We start from the raw sequence: 22,944 nt of genomic DNA on the forward strand, positions 1-22,944 counted from the left end.
ATTGTTCAGTCTGGTGTCGCTCATCTTTCTCTTGACATTTTTCCAGAGATTCTCTACGGGGTTCAGGTCAGACCAGTTGGCTGGCTAGTCAAACACAGTAACACCAGGATCAGTAAACCAGTTTCTGGTAGTTTTGGCTTCACTGTGGGCAGGTAAAAAGGAAATCAGTACCTCCATAAAGCTTCTCAGCAGATGGAAGCATGAAGGGCTCTAAAATCTCCTGGTAAACCGCTAACAGCTTTGACTCTGGACTTGATAAAGACCAGTGGACCAACAGCAGATCACATTGTTTGTGGAGACTGAAAACACTGGACTTCAAGACCTGAAGGATTCTGTGCCTCTCTGATCTTCCTGAAGAATCTGAGACCTGGATTTCTAAATTAAATTAAAAATATACTTTCATCTGAAAACAGGACTTTGGACCACCGAGTCCTAGTCAAGTTCTTTTTCTCCTTAGCACAGGTGAGACACTCATTGTGTCTCAGAATACAGGATACTGCTCCAGTCCAGAGTCTCCAGGAGCGAACCAGCATGGTTCACACCAGAACCAAAGTGGGAGGATGTTAATCTACAATACTCAGAGGGAAGTAAACACAACACCAGCAAAATGGTGGATTGCATTGATCATCTGCAGGCTTTGATTTAACTTGTTCTTCCTTGTTCTACTCTCCAGCTTCACCTGATATTCTGTGGATTCCCAGATTGCATCAAACATTTTGTCTCCTCAGTGGACCACCTTTACTCCATTTTCAGCTCGTCTTCACAACCTAGAATATGACACACCCACTGATGATGTCACAGTTCGCAAGGCAGAACCAACTATATTTTTGGTTCCAGTTGAGAACCAAATATTCAGGTTCCATTATTTGAACGCTCCTGCTGGTTCGGGAACTCGAACCGGAGCCCTGCCGCCCTGTCAGTGGTTGTCTATTGGACAACAGTCAAGTCAGCAGTCTTCTTCATGAGTGTGGTTGTGTGTACTGAGCCGCAGTGAGAGAATAAAGGCTCAGGAATCATCTGCAAATCAGACTTTTCCACAATATGCTAACATATTGAAATAGTGGATTTTTGAATTTAGTGAGCTGTAATCATCAAGATTAAAACAATAAAGTTTCACTTTCACCTGTATACTCAAACTTGACCTCATGATGACTCTCTCACTGAGCTCTAAAACGTGGTGGACACAGCAGCTGTCACAGTGAGAGCCCTTAAGTGTTAACGTACCAGACTCCTGATCCTCTGGCTCCTCTTCCTCCTGAATGGCAAGATCCTCAAACACGTCATCTCCACTCCCTATACACACACACACACACACACATACACAACAGTTCAGAACACACAGTAAGTATACCTGTTGTTGGTTATTTTTTGCTTTGTAACTCGTCTGTCTGTAGCAGTAAACCTGAAACTTATCAGACCCGTTCTTTTAAAGGACAGCAGTGACTCAGGATACACAGCAGGCTGTTTGAAGGCATCCCTGAAATCCTCGAGCTGCTCAGTATGTAGGAAAGCAAGAGCAAAAAAGATCGGTACACCGGTTGGTCCTCCAGGCCTTGAGCTCTAAAGAAGCCCACACTAAGCAACTGAAAGAAAATGCACTTTTCCCACTTTTATTTTTATATATATTTTATTTATATTTGAATGCAAATTAAGATCTAAACTGGCATCCCTCTTAAGATGATTTGAAGACAAACACGCAGAGGTCATGTGTGCCATTTTTTCCACCCAGGCTTGTAAGAGTGTGCTCCTGTGCATGTCATGTTACTAGGATCCATGATGGACGCCGAGAGCGACATGTGGAGGACAGAAGCTGTTTCCCAAAGCCAAGGAAGAATCCCCGAACAGCTGTTTTTGAAGGACACTACGTCACTGACTGCTGCTAGAAGACTGTTCCAGTGTCGGGGATCCTCAAAACTTTTCCAAGGACCAAGTCCTTTTAAAAGGGAATTTCCAAGGATGCACATACGTATCCTTTGCTTGCAGGATTTACCCACAATACAATGCGCACATTTTCCTTCTCTTCAAAAAATAAAAAAATTGCTCAATGTAAGAGGGAAACTGAGTCCTTGAGAGCTCAGTACACTTTTAAATGTCCTGTTTCCACCGTAAATATGCTATCATCATTATTTTATGGAATACAGGTATATTACAAATAATATTATACGATTGTATAATAGTAAACAAGACTAGGTTAAAACCTCGTATATGGCTGACCGCAACTATCTGGGATGCCTGTTGAAATGCCTTACTGGCAGACAGATTTTGTCTTTATTGTTATTTTTGTGAGCCAAATTTGTTGTGGCAACTTAAATGTTCATGGCTTCATGCTGTCCTCTCTCTCTCTGCCTCTCCTCCTAATAAAGGTCTTCTCATGTGAAACTCTACAGGGACATGAGTCAGACTTCACTGAGAGAGACAGACAGGTCACTGGAGATTAAATGTTTTTTTTGTCAGATATAAGACTTGAATGATAAAAAAGTTTATACTAGCAATAAAACATTAACTGTTAATGAAGTGTTTATTCTAAAATAAAATAAAAACTGCAGCAGGTTTCATGACGTTGCTAATTCTCCTCAGACAGGTGTGTAAGCGTCTTTATTAGGGGTGTAACGGTACAGGAAAAGTTCGGTTCGGTACATACCACGGTTTTGAAGTCACGGTTCGCTACGTTTCCAGTAAAGTGATTGAAGCAGATAAGTAAAATTTCATTTTAATTCTTTAATTAAATTGTATTAAAATAATCATAAATAATGCTGCAACCTCTCTCCAAAAGTTCTTCAACGGTTAAATATATATTATTACATAAATATATTTTGAATAACTAGGTTATTTTCATTGATATATTGACATATTTATAGCCATTCCTTAAACACTAAAATTTCCCAGCTATCTTGAACGCATCATCACACAAGCAAGTTAGCTTGTTAAGTATGGAAATAAGCATCTTTTTTTTTTTTGCTGATTTCAACACGGACTTCAGCACTGGACTACTTTTTCAACCAATGGGACCTACTACAAAGTTTGGAAGAACTTTTCACAGCCTATGGCCCTTAAGGATAAAGAGGTTGAAGCCGTGTGAACTCTGAGGATAACTTTACCTATGACACAGCTGCAGAGTCCCTCTCTCACTCCTCCGAGGCTGAAGGTAAAGTTAATATGATTCACAGAGCCACAGCACCATTGCTATACGGGTGATTTAAATGAAGCCAGCGGCTCTCCTAACTCCACATGCGCCATCACTCTTCTTCGTTTGTTTTTGTAACTGCTCCTTCTCCTGCAATGACGGTTGTTGGCAGCTTTTAGCCTCATTGCCACCACCTGGATTGAAGTGAGAACTCAACTTTTTTTAATACCGTGACGGTACAGGATGAATACAAATACCATTACACCCCTCATCTTTATATGTGTAAAATCCTGGACTCCTTAGTGACTAATGTATCTGTTAAAGATTCTTATCTGTCTCTGGTTGTCACTGCCGTAATAAACATTACTTAAAGTTTCAGTGTTCCTATCGTCTTTTATATCCATTTATGATCAAAAACAGCACATTCGTCATATTCCCTGCAAATGAAGATGTGTCAAACATTTAAGTAGCGTTCTCTTAACAACTTAAATACAGAGATTTTAACATTTATTTGTTCCCCATAATCATATAGTATTAAGGAAATATTTACCAAATATTTTTTTTACATAGCGCACACCCCTGGCTCACGCGGGTGACACAGACACACACAGCTGGAGCCACACACAGCGCAGATGCGCTGGTCCTCCGTGGTCAGAGAGGAGCTTTAAGAGGAGAAAGTTCTGCTGTTTATCCTCCAGTATTCTGAAACTTTTGCCCTCAACAGATAGAAGCCTGAGGTCTACACTACCAACATGTTAGTGTGCGTTTCAGTGTAGGTGTGCGCGTGAGCGTCACATTTGTGTGTGTCACTCTGCAGCATGAAAGCAGACGAGGAGAGGAGAGCGGCCAATGCTGCTGCGTGAAAGACGCACCAACGATCAAAGAGAAAGGGACGGTAGGAGAAAGAGTGACAGGGGGACAGGAGATCATGATGCAAAAATTAAAAACCAAAGATTGTGTACGAGTCTCAAATCACAAGTCTGAGTCAAGTCTGGAGCCTTTTGCAAGAGTCAAGTCAAGTAAATAAGTCTGCTGTGATTAAATTAGAGCTAATGGCCAATCCACCAGCAGCCATTGTATTACAAGCATTCGCGCAAGAAGGTACCCTTTCCCCTCAACTATCACAAAGTCACGCTGAAGCAGGTCAGGAGGAAAGTGAAAACATCTTTCCTAACATGAAAAGCTTTTAGGGTTCTTTTATTCTTTATTTCATACAAAAACGTGGTGCAGTTCTGGTAAAACAGACACAATGCTAAAGCTATATCTGAGTATTTACAGCAGTGGAGGCAGCTATTAGAGGGCTTCCCCTAAACCCTGCCCATAGCGCAACTCTGTATGTATGGCTCTAGTTAACACAGCAAAGGCAGCCATCACTGACAGCATTCAGTACAAGCAAACTCAACTCTGTATTCTATGGCTTATAAATTAGGATCACTCACTCAGTTACTTACTCAGTTACTCAGACACAGACAGAGGAATCTGTATGGCTGACCTCAGCAGTCAGCCAAAAATTTGACTAAAATTAGAAATAGCTGTCAAAATGAACACTGTTGCCTCCTGGATCAAACTTGGATACAGACTAAAGTTGTGTTAAAAAATGTCTGCTCTTGGCTTTTAAGAGGGACTCACCTTTGACCTTAAACTTGCTTGAGTCTGTTTTTTTGTGTAAAAGCATCTGATCTGATGGGATATAAGAGGTTAAAATAACTTGCCCATGACAGAGGATGCCTCCTGTTGTGAAGCCACTCCTCCATCTCTGTCTTCTTCTGCGTTTTTCTCAAGCCTTCTCAACTGTCTCTGCCGCTTCTGGCGTTCTCGCAGAGCCGATTTCACACTGGTCACCCATGCTTGGTATGCCAGCTATGAATACAAGTGTCAACAACACAAAACAGGTCAGTTTTAACAAGGGAAAGTGTGGTGTGCAGAAATCAGGACTGGGATGATACACCTCCTGTTTCCCTTGTTTTAAAGGTTAAGCTTATCTTATTCTCAAAACTTTTGAATGGCATTTATGGGGGTTAAAAATGTAATGTTTACTTTTGCAAAAAACAAATCTCAGTGATTGAATCGGATTTGCTTCAGGTTGAATTATTTTGTTTTGGTTTTGTTTGGGTGGTGGATGTGTAAATAGAGGGCCTCATGGAGAATCCTGTTTAGGGGCCACTTTGGCCTGGGGCAGCCCTGATCAGAGCCACCTGTTTAGTAAATCAATCAGGTGTATGACGTACCTGACAGGCAGTTTGTTTCTGAGGTTTCTGGTCCTCAGACTGTAGCTCATCTTCATCTTCACTGTCGGATTCAAACAGGTAGTACTCTCCTGAGTGGAGCACTGTTGGTAGAGGAAACACATCACAATCTTAGTACATGATTTAAATCAGGATCAGAGGGACTGTTTACATTTGGGGACTGTCCATTGAAATGAGTTTAGAAGATTCTGCAAAAGTATTTTATCGTGTTGGTGTTTCATCCACATTTCAATTCAATACTTTTCATATCAGGTCCCAGAGTGAACAAATCTGTTTACTTTGCCCGTTTTGTCAATGTGTGTACAACTGAATGCATCTTACCCGGACATCAACAATAATAATGGCAGATTGCATGTTCATGCTGCAGAAGCATGAGCATGTTCTTAGATTCACCGTGGAGTGCAAACAAAACAGCAGCCGGAAGAAAGTTTAGGGAAAGAAAAGTTTTGGATGCTTCATCTATAAACTTCTTCTGTTTCTGGTGCATTTCAGTGGCAGCGTTACAATATGCCCCATCACCCCATTTGACCCTCTTCATTATAACTGTTTCCATTTCAATAGAACAGCAGAAAAATCTAAGTTGTTAATGCTTTTCTAAAGAGGTCTGCAGGGCAAATATTTGAGTAGCTAGCTGCAAGAAAAACAACTAATTTGAGCTTTTGAGAGCGCGGCTTAGCCATTGCACAACTGACTCGTCTCACCTGCAGCGTGGTCCAGCCATGGCTGATGCCACTTCTTCTTTCTGGACTTCTTTTTCTCTGTTTTGGTCTCTGAAATGGAAAATAAAAAGACTGTTTTAAAAGCGCTGATTGGTTAGATACAGGGTTGGTTTTGCTCATCTTAGAGTTGTATTAATATTCTTTAAAAAGTCAGATAAATGCTATGTTCAATACTTGTTCTGGACTAAGTCCTTACATTGAAACCAAAGCATACTAAAGTAGCCAAACAAGCTTGGGAAGAAAACCTACAGGTTGAAATTGAGGATGATGTCTGGGAGGGGGCACTTAAAAACAAAACACGTTAAGTTAATTCTAGACTCCAGTTAATTCAATTTATGGTATTACACAGATAACACTACTCTAAGGTAATACTGCACAAATTTTTCCTGAGCTCTCACCCCTATGTGATAGGTGTAAAGCGGCCATGGGCATTTTAGCTCACCACTTCTGGACTTGTCCAAAAATGTATGATTTCTGGTCACACGTATTTCAATGGTACTCAAGCATCTTAAAAACCGCACTGATTCCAGACCCTGAAACTGCGCTGCTGGGTTATTCTTCAGTTGTGAGGAAACTGGACCACAATGGCAGGCTGTTGTATGGCATGGTAGCTGCCAAGAGAAGTTGTGGGAATGTGAAGCAGCTCCACGGTTTGATGTTTGGTTACAGGAATTAGTGGACGTTTTACAGTCATGGACAAAAGTATTAGCACCCCTGGAATGTTTCCAGAAAATACACCATTTCTCACAGAAATTGTTGCAATTACAAATGTTTTTGGTATACATGTGTTTATTTCCTTTATGTGCATTAGAACAACACAAAAAATTTGAAGAAGAAAGCCAAAATTGACATAATTTTACACAAAACTCAAAAAATGGGCCAGACAAAATTCTTGGCACCCTTTAAAGCTGTTGGTAAAACATTTCATTTCAAGCATGTGATGCTCATTTAAATTTTCTGGAAAAATTCCCAGGGTGCCAATACTTTCATCCATGACTGTACATATAGAGAGATTAAAGTATGAACTCTTGGGGACACCTCAGAAATTTAAAAGATTGGGACTCAGAGTTACAAAACGTAAAAGAATAATCCAGCTCTCACCTCTTTCTGTAACACCCTTTGCACACATTTTTTTCCAGGCAAGCAGCAAAAATGAAGTTAATTTCAAATGTTGCCTCAGTTACCCCTTTCTTACCTTTCCTTTTTGTTATTTTGCTCTTTTCATTTTTTCCCCCTGCTGTCTCTTTACTTTTTGTTTTCAGTTGAGTATTTTGCATTTTTCTGTGTCTATAATTGTTGATAAAATCACTAAATAAAATGTACAAAAAAAGTTAAAAAAAAATATATATATATATATGAGGGTAAATGAGCCGTACATATAAAAATTTACCAGTCTTCTGGACACTCGAAACACGACATGCAATTTTCACCCAGACATACATCAATCTGGAACAATCTGCAGTTCAGTGTCTTGCCCAGGGACACTGACATGAAGATCACACGAGCTGGGCTTAAAAACTCAGAATAAAATAATCCATCCAGACATCATCCAGACACCAAACTTCAAAACAAGTTTGAATATTTTTAACAAAGCAGTACGTCAGGGTTGTGCATCTTCTACTTTATTCTGGAGAGTTCTTCTACTAGCAGTCAAATACTAATCTACTAATAATCCTCAGGTAAAAATAGGACTGTGTCTTCATGAAGAACCAGGCAGGCCAGCTGAATGTTACGTAAAATTCATTTGTGTTTTCCAATAATGGCACGGCTAAGCTGAAGCTCTCTTTTCTACACTGATGTTTCCAAACAAACAACCCCTCCACTGAATCTTACCAACAGCCGGATCGTTTTCAGGCTCTTCACTTGTTTTGTGTCCTTCTCTGTACTTCTGCTGCTTTGAGCGGATTCTCTGCATCCTGACAGAAGAAAAAGGAGCTTAAAGACAGCAGCACTGACTCTTATTCCACAGGTATAATGTGACTTTAAACTCTACAGCTTCAGGTCAGATAGAGAGCCGATAGCATCAAGAAACTCTTTAACCCTTTAGACCAGTGGTTCCTAACCTTTTTCCCTTTATTATGACGTGTGCTGGTGACCTCTTGGCCAGGTCACCCTACTACAAGAGATCTCAATCTCAGTGGGTTTTATCAGGTTAAATAAAGGTTAAATAAAAATCTAAGAAAAGCCGAGCCCCCGCAAGACCCACACAAACAAAAAAGTGATCGATTACTGTCAAAAATCAACATCAATTTTAACTGTTTCACAGACAAACCTTAAAGAAAATAAGTGTACTTATGTATATCATACCAAAAGACATTTGTATAAACTATTTAAGTAAAGATTTGCCATGATACTAGTTAATATATGCCAATCTAATCTCGACAACCTCAGAGCAGACAAAGATTCGTACCAGCCCCACCGAGACCCCAGGTTGGGTTGAAGGTAAGATTTTTTCTTTGTTGTGGTTTTTGAAGCCTTTGTTTTTCTGTAAAAACTTACGATCTCTTGAGCTGTGACAAGGATTTTCTCTCAGCTTGTTGGTGGAACCTAATGTTCTTCACGATGCTAGCTTTGAAAAGCTCAAAGCCCCTGGAAGAAAGAAAAAAAAAAACGTCATTTCCATCATTGCCAACTTAACCATATTAGCCAATAACTGAAGATTCTCCTTTTAACCATGGTGTAATTTAATTAAACAAACTGTCAGGACTTCATTAGCAATCATTCCATTTGGGATCCTAAACAAATCTAATGACAAGGTCTTGATTTGTTGAAATGTTACCACATTTTGAACGTTTCCTAGTTCCACTGAATACTTCAAGTTCCCATATTATGCAAAATGCACTTTTTCAGGCTTTTCTAGCAAAAATATGTGACCCTGGCCTGTCATCAATCCCCCAAAGCATCAGAAAAATCCATTCTCATCCCCTCCTTTCTTGCCACCTTTCAGAAAATGTGTGCTGAAACAAGCTGTTCTCAGATTTTCCCCTCATGATGCCATGTGGGGAGACAGCCCCGCCCCCAGGTTCGGTTGGCTCTCCCTGATTGGAAGAAAGTTCCACCCTCCTCTCCTGATCCTCCTCTCAGAGAGGAGGATCTGGAGAACCACACCCATTAAGCCACATATATTTCCTGAGAGGGGCGGAGTCAGACAGCTCAGCAACATTTAAAGCCACAGACACAGAAACAGCTCGTTCTGAGCAGGGCTGAGACAAAGGAGATTTTAGACATGCAACAATCCAATACTGGAGTGTTTTCTTTTGAAACACACTTCACAGGAATATTTTGGGGACCCCTGAGACCAATATAAACTTGTCTTAAAAGGGTAAAATATATGACCTTTAATCTTAGAGTTAAGCTACAAAACAGAGATGGGGCATGTCTGAAAAAGCAGAGCTGTAAAACACATTTTAGGACTGCCACCTTCTAAGCTTTGGTGTAAGTCAAAGCTCAAATCAAACGATTAACCTCCCTTTTTCGACAACATAAAGCCCTACCTGAAGCACCCTGCTTAGAGCACATGGCCTAAAGCAGCTGGTGCATGGTTTGAGGCATGTCTGCCCACAATTTGCTCTCTAGATGGTGCACAATCCTGGCACAAAGCAAAGAGAAAGAAAGTTCTGTCAGGCACAGGAGGACCTTAAGAAACAGCAACTGATCCCAGAATCTTTCCCTTGGTGAAGGAAAACCTCTCCACAACATCTAGACAAGCCAAGAATACAGAGCTGGAAGCAGCTGAGTCATTGTCAAAGCCTCCCTCTGCAGTCTGCCCCATAAAAACTTTCTTGAATGTAATGCCTTGTTATTCAACAGTAGGGTGGCTGTGCTGATGTGATGAGAAAATGGACACGTATTAACAAGTTTGTTCTGCACAAACAGGTCATAGATCTCTTTAAATTTCAGAACCACACTGACCTAACCACACAGACCTAAAACTTTAGACCAGGTTTTAGGTGGTCTAAGGTGCAGCATCTTCTGCATCCTCAGGTGAGGTGCCTGACATAAGATGGGACCCGAAGGCAAAGTTTATGTCAGCACAGATGGACCACTGTCTCTATGAAAAACAACAAACTTTTTCTTTTTTCTTCCCAGAATGTTTGTTTGGAGGTATTTCATCACAGATATATAAACTGAGCTACTTTCTAATGTACACTCTGCTTTTACTGGGTTAGACCTCCTTTCTCTTTCAGAACTTGCTCAGTCATTTGTGGATTTGTTTCAGTGAGATGCTGGAAACGTTCCTCAAAGATTTTATTCCATTGTGATGTTCCAGTCTAAAGAACTCCCATTCCACCACATCCTGAATGAGCTGGACTGGATTAAGATCTGGTGACCTTGGAGCCCAGGTGAGTACAGTGAATTCAATGACATGTTTATGAAACCGGTCTTGGATGATCTGAGTTTATGGGATGATCATGCCACAATCAGAGTAATTTAAACCCACTTCTCCATCCTGATGCTTTGTTTGAACTTCAGCAGATCATCTTGATCACGTTTTCGTGCTTCGGTTGCTTACACATGATTGGCTGCTCAGATATAGTCTTTAAAGAGAAGTGTACCTACTAAAATGGCCGGTGACTGTATATAGTATTTCTATAACCATCTCATGATTGCTTTTGCTCACTCATTCAGTCAGGCATGTGTGCAGAGGCCCCTACCTTGAAGCCTGTTTGGCAGAAGCCTGCATCTCTGCCACCACGTGCAGGAAGTAGAAACTGAGGAAGACCCTCCTCTGAAGCAACAGGCAGAGGAAACAGATGCTGTCCCAGATAATACCAGCTTCTTCTACTGGGAGGCTGCAGGTCTTATCACTTACTGCTTTTGCTGCCAAGTGAAATAAACAGAATGACATTCAATTAGAGTAAATTTGTCTGTAAATTTCTAATGAAATGGCATGTGATTAATTCAGTATAAAAATAGATGCATAACTTTCACACACAGGAAAAAGCCTCCTGATATTGATATGTTCTGTTCTGTTTAATTCCAAACCACACTGCCCTTTAAACCATCATGACAAATCTACAGTAATAACATACATGCTTTCTAAAGGTGTGGATGGTTTCTGTAGTGTTTAATAAATGCAAAAATAAAGAACTGATGAAACTTACGGTCATAATAGCCTTTGACAGTACAAACCAGGCTGAAGAGCTGAATAACCCAACAGAAGCCTTTCTGCATCTCAAACACAAACACACACGCAAGGATCTGAAATACAAACACACACAAAACATGCTCAGATAAATATCCCATGTTAGATAATTATTTTACTGACAGAATGTTCCTCCAATCACCTTCCGAGAATTTTTGGAAAAGTCCCGCCCTTCCCAAACACTTTCTACAGGAGCACTCCCAGATGAATGTGAAATGTATTCATGACATGGAGATGTGAAACAGTGTGTGTCAGGTTATCAGCTAAGCAGTGGATACTCAGACTTAGGGTACATTCACATGCAGGTAAAGGTCACCCAAATCTAACTTTTATTTGTTCATGTGAGACTCATATCTGATGTTTTTAGGACAGTGTAAACAGCACAAATCACATTGAATCAGATCTTTTTATATCAGACTCAGGCCACTTTTATATGTGGTACTTTATCATATAAATATCTGATCTTTTGGAATTTGGCTGAAATGTGAACAGCCAAAAAAAAAAAAAAAAACAAACAAAAAAAAAACAGATCCAAGCATCCATCTAGATTTTTAGCAATAAGGCCTTCAGTGTAAACATTGTCTTAGATCTGCAGACTTAGAGCTATTTAGATCTGTAAGTCTGAGGCATATACCCAGACTTGTACAGTGCCGTTACGTACCTGCCCCCTTTCTTAATCGTGATACTTTTGCATATTTATCACACTTAAATGTTTAGGATCATCAAAAAAAAATTACATTTCACAAAGAGAATCCAAGTAAATACAAAATGCAGTGTCTGACTGCTTATTTAATTTCTTTAAGAGGGTAAAAAAATCCAAACCTATCTGTCCCTGTGTGAAAAAGTAATTGCCGCCTGAACCTAATAACTTGTTGTTCCATCCTTGGCAGCAATAACTGAAATCAAGCATTTATAATGACTGGTGATGAGCATTTCTCATCGCTGTGGAGGAATTTTGGCCTGCTCTTCTTTGGAGAATTGTTTTAAATCAGCCATATTGGAGGGTTAACCAGCATGAACTGCAGTTTAAGGTCACACCACAGCATCTCAGTTGGATTTAAGTCCAGACTTTGACTTGGCCACTCCAAAACCTTCATTTTGTTTTTTTTGAGCCACTCAGAGATGGACTTGCTGGTGTGTTTTGGGTCGTTGTCCTGCTGCATAACCCAAGAGATCTTGAGCTTGAGGGCATGAACTGAACATTGGCCTTCAGGATTTTCTGGTAGACAGCAGAATTCATGGTTCCATCAATCACAGCAAGTGGTCCAGGTCCTGAAGCAGCAAAGCAGCCCCAGACCATCACACTGACACCACCATGTTTGACTGTTGGCATGATGTTCCTTTTATCAAATGCTGTGTTATTTTTACTCCAGATGTAACGGGCCGCACACCTTCCAGAAAGTTCAACTTTTGTCTTGTCAGTGCACAGAATATTTCTCCAAAAGTCTTGGGGATCATCAGGATGTTTCTAGGCAAATGTGAGATGATCCTTTGTGTTCTTGTTTGTCAGCAGTGGTTTTGGCATTGGAACTCTCCCATGATGCCATTGTTGCCCAGTGTCTTTCTGATGGTTGATTCATGAACTCTGACCTTAACTGAGGCCAGTGAGGCCTGCAAGTCTTTGGATGTGGTTCTGGGTTCGTTGTGACCTCCTAGATGAGTCGTCGTTGCACTCTTGGAGTCATTTTGGTTGGCCGACCACTCCTGGGAAGGTTCACCACTGTTCCCAGTTTTCTCCATTTGTGGATAATGGCTCTGACTGTGGCTTGCTGGAGTCCTAAAGCCTTGGAAATGTCTTTGTAACCTTTTCCAGACTGATAGATTTCAATCACTTTGTTTCTCATTTGTTCTTGAATATATTTAGAATAATGTGTTTCTTTCTGAGATCCTGTAGCCTACTTCACTTTGTCTGACAGCCTCTATTAAAGAGATTTCTTGACAACAAATCTGGTGGTAATCAGGCCTGGTCATGGCCAGTGAAACTGAACTCAGCTTTCCAAGAACTGTGGTTAATCACAGTTAACTCATGATTTAACAAGGGGGGGCAATTACTTTTTCACACAGGGCCAGATAGGTTTGGATTTTTTCCCCTTAAAAAATTAAATAATCATTCAGACACTGCATTTTCTATTTACTTGGGTTGTTTTTGTGAGATAAAAAAATGGGTTTGATGATCCGAAACATTTAAGTGTGATGGCTCATGGCACTGTATTTATCAGGTAAGTGTGTGCCTGCATGGAGCTTGCAAAAAAAAAAAAAAAACATCCATATGATAGCTCAGTGGTTTTCATGTGTTTTGCACTGAGGAGAGGCTTCTAGTCACTCTACTGTAAGCCCAGATCAGTGCAGGGCTGCAGTGATGGTTGTCCTTCTAGAACTTTGTCCCATCTCCACACAGGATCTCTGGAGCTCACTCAGAGTGACCATCAGGTTCTTGGGTCTCCTCTCTTACTGAGGCCCTGATTGCTCGGTACAGCTGGGTGACCGACTCTTAGAAGGGTCCTGGTTGTGCCAGATTTTTTCCATATGAGAATTCTGGAGGCCACTGTTCTCTTGGGAACCTTCAGTGCAGCAGAAATGTTTTTTGTAGCCTTCCCCAGATCTGTGCCTGTCAACAATCCTGTCTCTGAGCTCTGCAGGCAGTTCCTTTGGCCTCATGGCTTGGTTTTTGCTCTGATATCACTGTCAGCTGTGAGGCCTTCTCTAGAAAGGTGTGTGCCTTTCCAAATCATGTCTAATCATTAATTTGCCACAGGTGGACTCCAATCAAGGATCAAGCAAAGATTCAGAGAAATGGGGAGAACCTGAACTAAATTTAAAGTGTTTTTGCAAAGGTTCTGAACACTACAAACATTCCTTAAATTCTGTTTTCACTTTGTCATGGTGGGAAACTGAGCGTAGATTTATGAGAGAACTGTAGCATCAGGCTGCAACATAACAAAACTGAAAAAAGTGAAGGGGTTTTAATACTTTCGGAATGCAAGTGGAAATGGTGACCACACAATTTCTGCAGCTGTAAAAAAAAATTCTGATTATGTTGATCTGTAAACTTTTGTAACTCTGCCTAACAGCTGATGCTTTTATAACATCTTCATAAAAAGGAAAAAAAAAGACTGTAAAATGTACAAAGCAGGACCAAAAAATGAGCTTATTACTCACAGATAACATATTTTTAGAAATAATGACTGCCACGTTGTAGATGATGAGACAGTCCCATAGAGCCAGGCGGGTTCTGGACGGTTTGACAAACAGCTGGGTCCCAAACAGCAGGAAAAAGAAGCAGGCAAGAAGATAGCCAAGTCCAAACACTGAGATCCTGGTGGCTCCAGTGACAAAGACCACAGATAACACCAGCCAGAAAAGGTGCCGAAACACCATAACTTTGGCCATGTCCAGGTAACTCCTAAAAAAAGAGAAATCCAGATTTAATCAGTCCAGAAGCCGGCTCCATGATAAGTGATCAGCAGAGCAGGAAAGAAAAAATGCTGCGAAAAAGTGACAGATTCTGTGTGGGGATATTTAAGTACCTATTCCACTGCACCTTAAATAATCTATTTAAGGTGATTTTTTTTCTTAAAAACTTGCCTCTACTTGGGACAACAGGAAACAGACTGGGTGACAGAAAGACAGACATACACTCCATTTACCTGCAGTTGATGAAGTTGGGTGCAGGGTTAAAGAGCCGACCCTCCATCGGATCGGGGTCATCGGTGTTTTCTCCCGCTAAAACCATCCACTCCTCTGTGTGCTCAAACTCAAACACCTTCCACTGCTGAGACGCACACATCAGCAGCACAAAGTCCGCTGTCAACAGACATTAAAACACAACACATTATAACTTTTGATATAAACTAAACACAGAGATCATTTAGTATAACATAACTATACTAAATTTAGTACTAATACAAAGATTGGGCTTAATTTTGTTTAGTATCTGTCGGACTAATTCATTTAAAGCTTGTTATTTTTTCTCTTTAGCGAAAAATGTATTAGAAAATTGACTTTGAAAGTCAAACTTAAATGCAAACAAAGACGAACAGACCTATGAGGTTTTTGGAGTTTGGCACAGTGTAGAAGTCGGGCAGATAAATCCATTTAATAAGAGCAGAGTTCATCAACACAGGCGTGTTCCACCGCCAGGGATAGTCTGCAGGACAAAGACAACAGAAAATACTTTATAATCCTGGCAGGAAGAAGTGGGTAAGCTTTTCTTAGATACACCTATTGCTTTATACAGAACGCACATTGCATTTATAACAGTTTCACAGTCACTTGATGGGTTAGAGATGAGGAATCGTCATGCCACTGTCTTTCAAGGGTTTGCAGCCTGAATATTTGCAAGATTCTGTACAGCTGCTCTACTAAATCATAAAGAGATGATTGTTGATCCAGCTGCTCCAAACACCACAGGTAAAGGTGAACGAATAAAGGGCAAATCAAGTCATCCAAACCTCCTCAACAGTAAAAAAACATCTCATTAAAAAGCCAACAAGTCTTATAAATTAACTCAGTTGCATTATGCAACCTGTCATCATTGCAAAAACAAGAAAAAAGCAGACCCAAATGCAGAAAACAGAACTAGGTTTAGAGGAGCAACAAAAAAAGTTTATTTCATTAAGTCAGTTTCCAGAGTTATCAAAAAGTCCAAGTAGAACTATTTCATCCTAAAGGCTCAAAGAAAACATGAAACACAGAGAGACATGAAAAAAAACACCAGGAGGTGAACACACACACACAGACGTTGAACTGTCACAGCGGGAGCGCAGCAGAGACACTAAACGCACAAGGTGTGACAAACAAGACACAGGTGAAACAGGTGAGGGCTCTTAAAGGGGACATATTTTACCCTTTTAAGACAAGTTTATATTGGTCTCAGAGGTTCCCAAAACATACCTCTGGAGTTTGTTGATGAAAAAACACTCCAGAATTGGATTTTTGCATGTCTTAAAACCTCTCTGTTTCAGCCCTGCTCAGAATGAGCCGTTTCTGTGTCTGTGGCTTTAAATGTTAATGAGCTGTCTGACTCCACCCCTGACCACATCTGTTTCCTGAGAGGGGTGTGGTCAGGGGTGGAGTCACACAGCTCAGAATGAGCCGTTTCTGTGTCCGTGGCTTTAAATGTTAATGAGCTGTCTGACTCCACCCCTGACCACACCCCTCTCAGGAAACAGATGTGGCTCTCCTGATGTTACAGACACTTTTATCCAAAGTTTAGGACCTGACTGGGATTTGTGCCATCAATCTCTCAGACCATAGTCAGCAGGGTAACCCACTGAGGAGGGCAGAACTCTCCTCCAAGTGGGGGAGGGCCAACCAAACCTGGGGGCGGGTGCTTACTCCCCATGTGAGGTAAAATCTGAGAACGGCTTATTTCAGCACACATTTTTTGAAAGGTGGAGAAAAAAGAGGGTGGAAGGGAATGGATTTTTCTGGTACCTGAGGGGGTTGTGGACAGGGTAGGGGGACATATTTTTGTTAAAAAAGCCTGAAAAAGTGATTTTTGCATATGTCCCCTTTAAAGTGGAGGGAACCCAAGGCAAACACAAAGGAAGCAAGCTACAAAATAAAACAGGAAACATGGAAATCTCCATGAGACGATCAAACACTGACTGAAGGAAGACAAAGAACACATTAAGCCACTGGTTCCCAACTGGGGGTCCAGGACCCCCCTAGTGGAGTGCCAAAGATTAATGGGTGGCGGGGTGGGGTGGGGTCTTTGTCTGCTCCGAGGCTGCCAAAATTAGATTTGCAATTATTGACTAAGACCATGATAAAGTGGTTATTAACCCTTTGGGCGCAAGGCTTTTTTCAAGAAAATATTAAATTTTGATATCAAGATTTCAGAAGGCTGTAGAAAAGAGGCTGTGCCTCTTTTCTTAGGTAATTGTAGGGGGGGCTCAGAGGAAAAAGGGTTGGGAAACACTGCATAAAGCACTAGAATCTGAAACGGAGGAAACAGACACGTTTCAAATCCAGAGAACTGCATTTATCCAAGATTCTCAACACAAATGACATTTTCTCATTTTCTCTTCAGGTTACATTTAAGCACATCATGATGTTCTCTGATTATTCTGTGGTCAACAACATCACAATGCTGCAGCAGCAGGTCAGGTGACAGATTTTTAAATCTGCAGGTCAAAGTCTCTGCCTTCCAGTTTAATTTGACTCAGGCTGAGTCTCAGACACCTGCTCTTTAAAAGGAACCTGACACGATCAGACAAATTCATCTAACTAGAGAGATATTTGTATCTCTCATATCAGTACTAGGGATTTATTTATTTATTTCTGTGTGTTCTTCACAGTCCAACATTGAATCTACACAGTTCTTGTGGATGCTGATCCTAACCACAAACTAACTTGAGTAGTCTGTCTACTTAGTCTGTTTTAAGGCTATATAATGTGCCATTTGTATAACATATAAACATGTCTAAAGTGCCCTCGAAAACACGGGAAACTTAGTGCCCTCTTCAGTGGCGAGAACAGGGCTGTATGTGCCCTTTTTTCTTTTCGCCCCTGCCCTTGAAAAAGTCTGTGCACACCACTGGTACTGAACTCAGAAAAACTCACTAGATATACACTTTAGGACTTAATTTGAGCTCATAAACTCACCAGGAGGCCATCAGAATTTAGTCCACACTGATAGTACTCACCTATACAGAGAGCAGGTGGGATGCCAACACACAGCAAATACTGGAAGATCATAAAGATGGACAGGAAGAGACAATATCTGGGCCAGATCCTTGCAATAGCAGCCCGTCGCCTCCTAACCAAGATGGCGACCAACCAGCAGCCGTGGATTATCACCAGGAAGTTCATCCTCTGCCCAATCACGTTCACCGTCATCAGAAAGCAAATCTTCAAAAAGAGAAGAAAAATAAATGATCATTACAACATCAGTTTAAATTCTTACTGTAGTCAATTTTCTGTTAAACTTCTGTTTCTCTGTTTTTACTTGTCAAAAGTTAGATTAAACAAAGACGAATGAACACAATGTTAATCCTCATAGAAACTGACTTAAATAGATTATTTAATATAATAGATAATTAATAGATCATTTAAAGAGACAAAAACAAGCCCAGCATAAATAAGAGGACAAAGATCAAATAAACTGAAGGGTGCGACCAACAATTTTCTGGAGGAAATTATTTTCAGTCAAAATCGGACATGTTGTGTAGGTCATGACCTACATGACCTAAAGTCATAGTTTAAGGGTGTTAAAGCGGAGTTGTTGCATTGCACAAATGTTCATTTAAATAAAGGAAGAGCAACGCGTTACTTTGGAATCTTCTGATGATGATGCTCCTTCTGATTTATTGTTATATTAAATTACATACTGAGAATTACCATCATTACTTTTATTTTTATCAGCATCAGTTGTAGTAATAAGAGTGTAAATTTATTTCCTTCTAATATTAAATAGCAGAGGCACAGTATAGATTCAAATACACATCCTGACAAACAACAGAAACTGTCATTTTTCTCTTTTAAATTAATAACTAATGTGAGCAGGCTCTGTACTTATTATTCTAAAATACAGTTAAAAACAGGTGAAACCAACATTAAAGTTTTAAACATTAAGGATCCCTCTGGGGATATGAGCTCTACCAAATACCTCTAATCCAAATTTGTAGAAGGTGTAGTTGAGCAGGTACTTGAAGCAGGGAATGATGCCCTTGTTGAGAGTGTCCCTGGTGGCTTTGGGGAACAGAGTAGGGATGTTGGGGGGAGATCGTTGGAGCTGGCGGTAGTGGTGAGCCTGGTGGCGATACACTGTCGCCTCAAAAACCAGCAACATCAGAACAATCAAATGGTTCTGCAAAACAGAATTCAGGATGTTAATGTTAAGAAAACATGCTCAACCAGGACAGCAGCCTCAGAGACAGAGGCAGTCGGACTTTTAGTCCATATAGAGGAAATATTAATGTTTGAATCGCCTCTTTAACCAAACTTCTGTTTGCTTTCATGTAAGTCTTATTGATGGATCCCATGATGCCACTGCATGCACACAATGTAAACAGGAAGTAGAAATCACAAACATTTTGTAAAAGCTTCTGCTTGTAGTTCTACAGAAATAATGACAAAGGTAACAGCCAGAGACCTTGGATGCCCTTTGTTGATTTTTCAGTAATATTTGTACTGTGGCAACGAAAAATAAAGCCTAAATACCTGCACATCCTCCTGTCTAGATCCTTGATTGTGCTGCACTTATACTTTACAGAGCTTTGGATTGAAGCATCTGCTTCATTAGAACGTGGAACTACAGAACAAGTGTAAACATATATCTACTATACCTTGCTGTATCCGAGTACAGTGGCATCTTTCCTGATTCCAAACCATCTGGCTGGATCGATCGGCTCTTTATACAGAGAGGAGCGCAGCATCTCCCCTGGTAGCAGGTTGGTTTCATTGGTTAACGGCTGGAAGAACAAAAGCAGGGAAAAACTAAAATACATCTACAATATCTTACGAGCACATTCTCATCTGAAGGTAGTTATTCCTGAGCTCCTCAGCCTGGATGGCTGAACTGATGGGAAGCACAACAGCAAAGCATCTTCAAGGTTATTATTTATATTCAGGCTGGCAAAGGATTTTCTAAAATACAAATTATAGCTGTTGCAGATGAATCATGGTTATGACAGCAAGTTTAGAATCTAATCTTTTTACATTTCAAAAAACAATTTCATGGTGGTAATTTATCCCTCCACTATCACTCTGGACATTTTTCTCCAAAAGGGTGAATTTTCACTTTATTTTTCACAATAATCTTGGCATAAAACGGTATTTTTTTGTGGGAAGATTGATTTCTTGATAAATTTTGAAATTACAAATTAATTTTTTAAAGAACCTACAATTTATTCTGTATAGTTTTTTTTGAAAAATGTTTTTCTATTTTTGTAGCATACTCCACAATAAATTTACAGACAGTATATTGAAGATATTTTCCTTTTTTACATAAACAAGCATAATAACAAAAGAATATATTCAACACCCACCCCACCCAGCCTCTTTCAGACATAATATCAGATACTCACTTTCAAATACTAATTTACAAGAAACGAAATAAAAATATCTGTACATTTATACATACAGTGCTTAACAAATGTATTAGACCACCTGTCATATTTGTCTCAGAGACCATCCAGCATCATGAAGTGCTTTAATGCTGACTCTTTCATTTTCAGTGAGTTCTCCACGTTTTCCCACTTCGAACAGGAATGAGGAATTGCAAACTGAATTCACCCAAATTTGAGCCGGCTCACTGGGCTTCTCTGAGAAGTCAGAAATGAATCAAGCATAACATTCAAGCACTAAAACTAAATTTTCTCTTAAGGAATGCAAGTATATACTATAGACTATAATTTGACATTTTAATCGAGAAACATTAATGTGCTTTACTGTTCTTTCAGTTTTTTTGGAAATCAGTAAATTTGAAAATTCATGGATAACAATAATAATTCTATTTTAGCATTAAAAATATCATTTGGGTTAAAGAGCTTCTACATATTGGTGTATTAACCATTGCAGAAACATAAAAAATGATGTTGGTAATTACCAATGCTGTTAATTTAGGGCAGCTGTGGCATAAACCTTACTTTGGTTAGGGCTAGGGTGGTCTAATAAATTTGTTAAGCACTGTATGTTATTCTCTCCATCGACATTGAATTTACCATACTTTAAATCCAACCACCTAATGTAGGTGCATCAGTTTTGTTACAGTTGATAGCTATCATTCATTTTGCCTGAAGTATAGAAAAGTCTATGAATTTATATTCTTTTTTCCTTAATTTGAGATTTGATTATAGGGTGAAATTACTTTTCACACAGGGCCAGATAGGTTTGGATTTTTTTTACCCTTGAAAAATGAAATAATCATTCAGACCCTGCATTTTCTATTCACTTGGGTTGTCTCTGTGAAATACAAATATGGGTTTGAGGATCCGAAACATTTAGGTGTGATAAATATGCAAAAAACTCAGGAATCAGAAAGGGGGCAAATACTTTTTCACACCACTGTAGTTATATCCATCTGTTCGGCATTGAGTCTGTTAGTCCTGCAGAAATGGCTTCTTAAAGCATAAGCTAATATCTGGTATCTGTGCATCAGTGTGTGTTCATGTGTCTTACCAGACTACAGTTACTGGAGTACTCGACAGGGTTCACAACGCTGAGCTGGTACAGCATCTTACACACGATGATGACACAAACCCAGACTGTAGACAGACAAGAGGCCATCGGCCTGAATCGACTGTAAGGCATTGCCAAAGACCACAACACGACCAGGACCAGGTTCATTACAGACGGCTGTGGACAAAGGGACAGGGATAGGTTCAATGGGGTAGTCTACAGGCGTTTCATATTTGCATGAGGTAAAGAGTCTAATTAACATAACTAGAAGCATTCACAGTGAGGGTATAATATCTGATTTTTTTGGCAGTATTACCTCTTCAACTGCAACCCAAACAGAGAAGAAGGCCACCATCTTGAGGATGTGGAGCTCCAGAAGCCTCCAGAGAAACACTTGAACTTTGGTGAGGATATCTGAGAACTTTCTGGATAGAACCAGAAGCCTATCCATCACCAGACCCCACTTACTGGGGATCAAATCCACTGAATGAAGAATAGAGGGTTACACAGAGAGATGAAGAGGGGATAAATGGGAGAAATATCAAGCTTAAACCATTCCGTACAAGATCAGTTAAAAAATGTCATTTGCATTAATGTGAACGGCTCCATTTTCTTTACCTTCCTCTTCAGATTCCTCATCAATGTTAGTCACCAGGTCTTCTTCTTTAAGGTTAACCCCATCATTACCAGTCACCAGGTCTTCTTCATCAAGGTTAACCCCATCATTACCACTCACCAGGTTTTCTTCTTCAAGGTTAACCCCGTCATTATCAGCGCAATGCTGCGCTGCTCTCTGAATGTTCTTCTTCCTGCTGGCAGATAAGTTATACTGATAAGAAAAAGGAATAAAGAAATTTACATCCCCACTACAGAAATTTCTGTGTCCCTGCCAAACTTAAAGACCAAAGATAAACCTGAGGGGCTCACGCATAGCTGGAAATGTTGCATCAACACACAACCCCTCCCCCCCTAAAAATCCCAGATTTTTAAACCCTAATGTTGGCAGGTTTGACATCAGAATGGGGAAGGTTTGTTCAAACATCTTCTGATGCAACCTGGAAACATCATCAGACATGGACCTGGGGTCATTGTGTGTTTGGGGTGATCTGCTGCTATAACTCACTTTCTTCAAGGTTCATACTGTCGTACATTCAGAGATGCTCTCCTGCTTATTTTGATTGCCAACCAACCATTATTTCAGTTGCCTTAATTTGCTCCAACCAGTCTTGTAATTCTTTTCTGAACAAGGACTAAAGCTCCACTCTCTGGGTATTTGATGCTTTTCTCTCTCTTGCTTGGTTTGAACATCAGTGTATTGTGTGGATTGTACTGCACGCCTCAATGCATTGATTTCTGGGATGTGAATGGCTTTGAACAGTTGAAAAGGTACATCTAATGAAGTCGTTGGTGAGTGCAGTCAAGGCTGAAGTTATTGATACACTATATTGCCAAAAGTATTCACTCACCCATCCAAATAATTGAAATCAGGTGTTCCAATCACTCCCATGGCCACAGGTGTATAAAATCAAGCACCTAGGCATGCAGACTGTTTCTACAAACATTTGTGAAAGAATGGCTCGCTCT

The 22,944-nt window shown here is 40.1% G+C and overlaps 1 protein-coding gene across 3 annotated transcripts in view; it reads right to left on the reverse strand.

Annotated features, from left to right (window-relative positions):
* piezo1 (piezo-type mechanosensitive ion channel component 1) overlaps positions 1 to 22,944 on the reverse strand; it is a 127,895-nt gene that overhangs the window by 27,895 nt on the left and 77,056 nt on the right. For 2 of the 3 annotated variants that reach the window (XM_041789292.1, XM_041789291.1), the window contains exons 17-33: positions 21,979 to 22,172; positions 21,677 to 21,843; positions 21,361 to 21,537; positions 19,527 to 19,652; positions 18,848 to 19,048; positions 17,886 to 18,090; positions 15,278 to 15,382; positions 14,883 to 15,039; positions 14,395 to 14,638; positions 11,195 to 11,291; positions 10,745 to 10,910; positions 8,589 to 8,678; positions 7,923 to 8,005; positions 6,072 to 6,140; positions 5,353 to 5,453; positions 4,837 to 4,984; positions 1,225 to 1,293 (exon numbers count right to left, since the gene is read on the reverse strand). In XM_041789292.1, coding sequence (XP_041645226.1) covers positions 1,225 to 1,293; positions 4,837 to 4,984; positions 5,353 to 5,453; positions 6,072 to 6,140; positions 7,923 to 8,005; positions 8,589 to 8,678; positions 10,745 to 10,910; positions 11,195 to 11,291; positions 14,395 to 14,638; positions 14,883 to 15,039; positions 15,278 to 15,382; positions 17,886 to 18,090; positions 18,848 to 19,048; positions 19,527 to 19,652; positions 21,361 to 21,537; positions 21,677 to 21,843; positions 21,979 to 22,172 — 2,399 coding nt within the window. The remainder of the gene's footprint in view (positions 1 to 1,224; positions 1,294 to 4,836; positions 4,985 to 5,352; positions 5,454 to 6,071; positions 6,141 to 7,922; positions 8,006 to 8,588; positions 8,679 to 10,744; positions 10,911 to 11,194; positions 11,292 to 14,394; positions 14,639 to 14,882; positions 15,040 to 15,277; positions 15,383 to 17,885; positions 18,091 to 18,847; positions 19,049 to 19,526; positions 19,653 to 21,360; positions 21,538 to 21,676; positions 21,844 to 21,978; positions 22,173 to 22,944) is intronic. The other variant, XM_041789293.1, reaches the window with a different exon arrangement.

This window comes from Cheilinus undulatus, linkage group 6 (genome assembly GCF_018320785.1).
Source record: "Cheilinus undulatus linkage group 6, ASM1832078v1, whole genome shotgun sequence".
Lineage (NCBI taxonomy): Eukaryota > Metazoa > Chordata > Actinopteri > Labriformes > Labridae > Cheilinus > Cheilinus undulatus.